This window comes from Gossypium hirsutum, chromosome A08 (genome assembly GCF_007990345.1).
Source record: "Gossypium hirsutum isolate 1008001.06 chromosome A08, Gossypium_hirsutum_v2.1, whole genome shotgun sequence".
Taxonomy (NCBI): Eukaryota; Viridiplantae; Streptophyta; class Magnoliopsida; order Malvales; family Malvaceae; genus Gossypium; species Gossypium hirsutum.
In genome coordinates, this window is record NC_053431.1 from 3,630,957 (window position 1) to 3,638,641 (window position 7,685).

A 7,685-nucleotide genomic window follows, 5' to 3' on the forward strand; every position below is an offset into this window, starting at 1 on the left:
TCGTGACACTAGTACAAATTGATTGAATCAAGTTAAAAATAGATTGAGCCGGATTTTTTTTTATAATTTATTTAATTAAATTGTACAAATTAATAATATGATCAATTCAATTACTACTATGATTCTGAAAACCTTTATTAGAGTAATTATGTTTTAGCAGTCGAAATGACAAGTAAAAAAACATACTTTTTGGAAGTTAGAAAACTGATTTTTGGAAAGAAAAAAAACAATTTTATTATCTCACTTTTTTAAAATTTTTTGGGGAGACTCGGTTCAATGGAATTTTTTTTCATAAAATAACCCAACAAAAATAATTTTAAAAGAAAATTACTAGAAATAATAGAAGTGCAAAAGAAGCTGTCATTAACTCTCCAAGATAGCTAATACAGACACAACAGAGAGCTGAAACAATTTTAAGCCCTCAAAAGACATTTATGTTCATATATATATAAAAGATATTGTCGCAATGAATACAGATACACAAAAATGATTAACTACAAAAATAAGAACTTTGTTCTGACAGTTCTTATATTCCAAAAGGTTACAGACAAAGAAGACCTTAGAAATGTAATTTATGGCATATAAAATTAATGAAACTCATGAGTTGACTCATAATTAAGTTGGTTCCTGAATTTAAATGGATGGTTCTACTTGGTGATGATGCTCCAAGTTTCTAAGTACAATTCTCGCAAAGATTTTAGCCTCGATAGGGGATGTTGCTGCTGCAGCTGCTGCTCGCAGAACCCTTGCTGCTCCACCACCCTGCATAAGGCTAGCATGGTGCACTGCATGTCGACCACCGGGAATGGTGAACTGCAAATGTATTCTTGTGAGGATTCCTTTGCTGTAACTATTTTACTTCGGAAAGAAGAGGATTTTTGGGACTATTCGAGCCCAAAAGAAATTGGTAGTCATATAGTTTACCTGAAGTAAAGCAAATGCTGCACATGCCTTGAGTATTGAAGAAGAATTTCGAAGCATCGAGACGAATCTTCCTATTTCAGCCCCACTAAAGAATATAGAAGTCATGTTAATTCATAGAGATCAACTTAGAGTCACTCAGCACGAAACAACATGATTAATCAATTTCAACAAAGGTGGACAAATACCATATCGGAGATTAGCTTTTAATAATTTTATTAAAAGCATAAAGTATTTAGTTCTATTAATTTACAATGGTGTTTCTTTGTTAACGTCTATAGTGGCCATTTTCTTTCTGCAACTTAATTTTGAAGTTGAGACAATAATTATGTGAAAAGCACAAATGAATCTGGAATGCAACCAGGAGGGAAAAGGATGAGGGAATGAAACCTGCATCTCAGATGCCCTGCTTCTTGAATACGAGCTTTTTCAGTTACTTGTGCCAAGGCTGCTGGAGCCGATGAAGCAGCAGCCGCAGCAAATGCTTGTGGGTTGGAGAAAGTACGAATAAAAGCTTCAATATGCTTCAAAGCAATTCTTCGAGCCCCATCCAAGCTTACACTCTTTGATGTGCTTTCTGATGATGAACTCATTGGTGCAAATTCATCGATTCTGCTAAAAATATCATTTGAAGCGAATTAGAATCAAAATGCTTTAGGTTCCTTTTTCGCATTGTATGATATCTTGTGCATGCATGATAAATCATTAGTTGCTTGGTGATATTTAACCTCTTTTTTTTTTCAGGATAGAGATTATACATGTTTGACTTTTCAGACATTGGTAAAAATTGTCTTTAACCAGAGATTTCATCATGATAAGGCATGCTAAAACGTTATAGACCAACTAAATATTACAGAATAAGAATACAGTAAACTTAATGTGACAAGGTCCCGACAAAATATTTAGATATATAAAAACCGACAAAGGAGTGTTGGGTTAAAGTTTATGCAATTAAGACAGAAATATTTACCTCCCATCAAACATGTATGCCAGTGCTAATGCAGCCATGAAGCGTGCCATCTTGGATAACGATGAAGAACAAAGATGAACGAGTGCAGGAACCCCACCTTCTTCCACTATCCGAAGTGCATTACTATGGTTAAAAGCAAGGTTCCAAAGAGCCCCTGCAGCAGTTTCATGAACATCCTGAAAGCAAAAGCATAAGTTAAACTCAATTGAGATGTCACCTGACAAAAATTTAGATCATACACTAACTGCAGGGGTTGGCTTATGAAATGCTTACTTCAGTGTCAGAGCGTGCAAGTGCAATCAGGGGTGCAACACCTCCTTCTCGTCCGATAGCAATGCTAACAAAGACCAAAGATAAATAGCATGAATATTCTTCCTATTAGAGTTTCATAGCATGATCAATGAGAATATTTTTCTAGGAAAAAATCATGAACAAGAAGAAAAATGTGGTTGCACCATTAACACGACGAAATTATTGTCCAGAATAATAATGATTAGCACAAAAATGCAAGTTAACGAAAGCAATATGCTAGGGTTGTATCTGATAGTATCATCCCACTTTGGCAAGGCCAAGTGCTGGATAATATCAAAGGATTTGGACAGCAGTGTACAATAGAAAAGAACAAAAAGGCAGCAAAAATAAGAGTGGTTCTGCTCCTGTTGTTTTAAACCTTTTATGCCATATGCATAAAACCCCACGTGGGTCAAAAGTTCAAAAAATTCTCACATAATGTGCTCAGAAGCCAGGGTTTCTATCGCCAACTCTTGAATAAGTTCAAAAGTAAAAAATGCATTACCTATTGGCTTCTGACACTGACAATCCCCAAAGAGCACCAGCTGCCCTCTCTTGAAGACCTGGGGAAGCATTTGAACAGGATTGGGCAAGAGTAACCTACACAAAATAAAATAAATAAAAACCTTTATGAAGCAGTGAAATCTTACCAACAGAAGTTTTCTTCACATGAGCTCTTCCAAAGAATTATAGTGAAGCAAAGAACATAATTCAACAAATCTTTAACATTACGTAATTTCGATAGCACTTCACTATAGTTACTAATATTTCAGGATTCAGAATTTTGCACCATGACACCACAGAAGGGAAGGTTAAAAAACAAATGAAACAGCAAAGGTAACAGTGAATCCACGGGATTCAAGAAAGAGAAAGCCTCAGATGACCAAGGCACATCCTGTCCGTATCTAAACATAATCTGGTAGATCTGCATTTCAATGCTGGCAACATACTAAATTATTTAAATATCTACAAAAAATGAATATGTCTAAGCAAAAATTATTGTAACCTGGAGGCCAAAAGGATATTTGGGAGGTATTTTAGTAGAACACAAAAATTATTCACTTTTTGCCGCACATAATGGTACCTGAGGCTACCCCTGCTTAGACAGAGAAAACAATAGAAGCATAAAAAAAAATGTCATACCAATGCCTCAACACCACCAGCTGCTGCAATTGCTTCTCGATTTCTGTCATCAAAAGACAAGTTCCACAATGCACCAGCAGCTTCTTGCCTGTTTCACTCAGTAGATATCATCATACATGTTAAAACAAACCCAACCTAATTTTGTGCATTTAAGACAAAATTGTTATGGTCTATGAGTTACAGACTGAATCTATAATTTTGGGACCGCAAGGAAAATGGATAAAGCTGAAACAAAAACTACAGAATATAAACACTGAACTTATTTACACCAAAAAATCTAATAGCTGAAACAAGGAGTCAGCTCAAATACATGATTGTAGCTACCTGACACCTTCATGAGGAGAACGTGTAAGTTGAACTAGCGCTTCAAGAGCACCAGCCTCTTGTCCTACAGCAGCATTGTTACTGTTGCTATCACCGTGAGAAGCCAAATTTGCTAAGGCGCGAGCAGCCTAGCATATTTGGACATGAAATTAAAACTCTCAACAAACATGTCGAATGTGGTGACATGAGTAATCGTTGAATGCTGAAAATGAAGAAGACTGGATTCCAATACAAATCATAAGACAAGCAAGTAGACAGTTGAAGCCATCAGTATTTAATTTACAAGATTACTTATTTCCATGCCTAGAAGAATGCATAGCATAATTAAGCATATCTGCATAGCACCATGCTTAATATCAAAAGAATGCAATATGACATTGATAAGCGTACTCAGAAATTTTCATCAAACTAGAACATTCTTACAAATTAGATAGTTGTTGTGACTAGGTGTAAATAACCTATCAAAAATCAGATAATTGAAAAAGCCATGCTAACCATTTCAAATAGAAACAATTCAAAGGAAATGCAGTGATTGAATCATGCACAGTTCAAGGTTCCCAACCTGTTCTTGCACTCCTTCAAACTTGCAGTTACGAGCAAGCATTACCAATGCATGCACACCACCCGCAATGGCAACTTCCATACTGCATTTATCATCAGCTGCCAAATTTGCCAAAGCGCCAGCTGCGCGTTCCTGGAAACACAAAAGGAAATCATGATCCAACCAACAAACTATAGCCTGAAAGCAACTTAAATCATGAGTGAACTTGATGCTACATGATATTTAAACGTAGTACACAAGCAAACACATCACATAAGGAGAAGCATACAAGAACTCCATCACCGCCAGAGGACCACTTGAATATAAGATCGACCAAAGCTTTAACACCACCAGCTTCAGCTATTGCAGCCTAATTTTTTAAAAGAAAACGTGGTTAGAACTGCAAACAGAAACCTTATGTTCCCAGGTTAGAGAAAAAGCACTGAATAGTAGTATAGCATAAAACCTTGTGCTCTTCCCCTACAGAAAGGTTCCATAGCCCACCAGCTGCCTCCTCAGCAACCAGCCTGTTCATGGACCTTGCCAATGCGGCGAGGATATTAATTCCTCCTTCTTCAGCTACAGCTTTAGCGACATTGGCATTGACAGACAAGTTTGCTAGAGCCTACGGCATTACAAAGTCCAAATCAACTAAAATTTCATTTAATAAACTAGCAATCTCAGTATTTAAGAAAATAGATGGAAAATGATAACACGCACAAAAGTGCTGTGAATAGCAAATTCTTCATTTAAGCAGAAAGCATCAAACGATCCTATGATCACTAGAATAAGCAATTCAGTTAAAAGAAATGAATATGATAACAGTAGCACTGTGATGTGAACTGTAATTTTTCAAAATAGGATAATAACCTTTGCAGCCTCCGATTGAAGTCCTTCATGCCAAGACTTCGCTAGGTTCAGAAGAAGCCGGATGCCACCATCTCGCATAACTGCTTCAGCCCTTCCACGATCTATGCTTGCGTTTTCATCATCAATAACAACAAAAGTTGCTAGTCCAGTGGCTGCCCTTTCTTGAACATCCACTTGTGAGCTCTGCATTAAGCTTAGCAATAATGCTGCCCCTTGCTTAAGCCAGAAATTATCAAGACCTTGTGGGTTGCTCTCAGCAGTACGCAAAAGCGTGTGAGATAAGATCCACTCAAGCCAAGTCATGATCTCATTCAAGTTTTTATCTTTGTTCTTTGAGCACGTCCAATCCAAAAACACATTCCTCCCTTTGTTTGAAGTTTCGGCAAATAAAGAAGATAGTTCTCTAAAAATATCTGAAAAAAGGGCAAGCAACAATTTGCCATTGGTTTTGGTGGTGCTAATGCTAGTTTCCTCTTTAAGAACCGGACAATTTAGGGCACACAAAACCTTCAAGCTCAAGGATGAGGATAACAATCTAGAAATAGCAGCTAATCCGATATCAGTTCTAGAAACATCCAACCCAATCAATTTAGGCAGCTTGTGCCAAAGCTGCGAAACCACATCCCATTTCATATTTGATGTCCCAGCAACAGAGAGGAAACGAACAGATGAGACATTTTCCAATGCTGCCTCATCAACATTTAGGCAATCAAGGAACCCAACGTCAACCAGATTTGGACAGTGCTTAGCCAAAGCATTGATCGCATCAGCATAAACATCCTTTATTCCAGACAACCGGAGCTTTTTCAATTTGGGACAGCAAAGGGCTACTGCCTTTATAGCATCACCAGTGATCCTCTCACAAAAGTCTGGCCCAAGCTGAAGACTTTCCAAAGCCTCATGCCGGGCAACAATCACAGATAGAGTAGCATCAGTTATTTTCCTGCAGTAATCACCGCTTATTTCACGCAAATTCTTAGCTTGAAGATGAATTATTGCATCGGCAGACTCTGCCCCGCGAAACCTAAGCTTTTGAAGATACACACACCTAGAAGCAAGTGATGTAGCCGTTGCGGTGTCAAATTTATGAGCACGAAGATCCAATGAACTCCATAAACACTGAGAAGCACCCAAAACTCTCCATGTCTTACAGGTTGACGACAGGCTTGCCCTATCTCGATAATTCAGACAAAAAAACAATTGAATCACTGTATCATCAGGCAAGCTTGTCCAATCAACATCGCCATTTCTCTCAAGACCTAAATCCTCAACTTCAATTTCAAGATAACTTAGTGAAACAGCGTCGTCCTTCCCTTTCTTTGCCACCTTGCGCCGCACCCTACGAGTCATTCCTGATCAAATCCAAAAAGGACTCCAATACCAAAATCCTTTGAACCTCAAAGCAACTAAACCCTATAACCTGTAAGTGCACATTGAACTAAGTACATACGCCCTTCAAGCTCAAATACCCAATTCACAAAACAACTTAGCAAGCATAGAGAGACCAAAAAAAGCAATGGTCTCAGGTCCCCCAAAAACCCTAACTCAAAACCAACAATGTAATTGTATCTATGTCACTACTCAAACACCAAGATACCTTAAATTCTTATACTTTACAAATAATCAAATTGTCCGATTTCATATAAACCCAATAAAAATCTAGAATGATAAATGCATTTGCAGGGAAGAAAAATCGATCGTCGTTCTCAAACCTGACAGAGTTCAGTCTTTCTGGGAATGAAGGGTAAACCCTTAAATCTCGAACCGTTCAGATTAAATCAATTAGAACCCTTTTTTATACCTGATTTGATTGAATAAGCTTCAATGGAAGGGAAGAAAAACGAGAGAGAAAGAGAGTTGAAATTGCGTAAGAGAGAATTCAGGCAAAAGCATAAATGAAAGAGAAAGAGAAAACCAAACCCTCAAAGCTCAAAGCCATGCGTCTAAAACTCTCTTTGGTTTAATCTTAATCTTCATCTTTATTGTGCACACAAAGGAATGAGAGAGAAAGAATGGGAAATTTTTTTTGTATGAAAATGAATTTTTACAGCATTATTAAGATGTCATGTAAGGAATCATGGCAAACAATTAAGCATGATTTTTTTATAAGGGGAATATCAATTGGGATTGGAGGGTGTATATATAATTATTTGTATTTCTTATTGTAATTTGCTGCTTCAAAAATCTAGATATTACTGTTAAAATGAATGATATAACTACATTATAGTATAATATCAACTTATGAATATTTTGAAGTTTTAAAATTTAAAGGTTTTTTTTTAAGAAATTAGTATAATTGGATGTAAAAAATTTTTAAAAAAAAACTTAAAAGAACTATTTAAGTAACAATGGGTCGAATAATATCGTTAGCTCGAACTTTTTAAAAATTTCAGTAAGTGTAACCCTAATTACTTGCCACTAACAAGAGGGAAGTGATGTAGCACTAAGCGATAAACGTTCAAATGCGCGTCACCTGTCACCAACAAAAGGGAGTAGATATAGCACTAAGCATTTAAAGAAAGTGATTTACGCTTCAAGTCTTGTTTTATTTTCTTCTTCTTCTTTTTTTAATTTCATTTATTGCACCACAAGTTCTTCTGTTAATCTTAAAGTTTTATTTTGACT

General features: G+C 36.6%; 1 protein-coding gene across 2 annotated transcripts; it reads right to left on the reverse strand.

Moving 5' to 3' along the window:
* Positions 1 to 342: 342 nt before the first annotated feature.
* On the reverse strand, positions 343 to 7,451 carry LOC107926282 (protein ARABIDILLO 1). Of its 2 annotated transcripts, none has more exons than XM_016857099.2 (12): positions 5,061 to 7,451; positions 4,657 to 4,815; positions 4,480 to 4,560; positions 4,212 to 4,343; positions 3,650 to 3,777; positions 3,326 to 3,413; positions 2,688 to 2,782; positions 2,165 to 2,228; positions 1,892 to 2,067; positions 1,312 to 1,536; positions 925 to 1,009; positions 343 to 813 (listed from the first exon to the last, which is right to left on the reverse strand). In XM_016857099.2, the coding sequence occupies exons 1-12, from the start codon at positions 6,408 to 6,410 to the stop codon at positions 634 to 636; spliced, it is 2,763 nt and encodes a 920-aa protein (XP_016712588.2). In that variant the 5' UTR covers positions 6,411 to 7,451; the 3' UTR covers positions 343 to 633. The 2 variants fall into 2 exon arrangements, with proteins under 2 accessions (XP_016712588.2, XP_016712589.2); XM_016857100.2 differs by having other exon boundaries at positions 1,312 to 1,533; positions 5,061 to 7,184.
* Between the last annotated feature and the right edge of the window lie 234 nt (positions 7,452 to 7,685).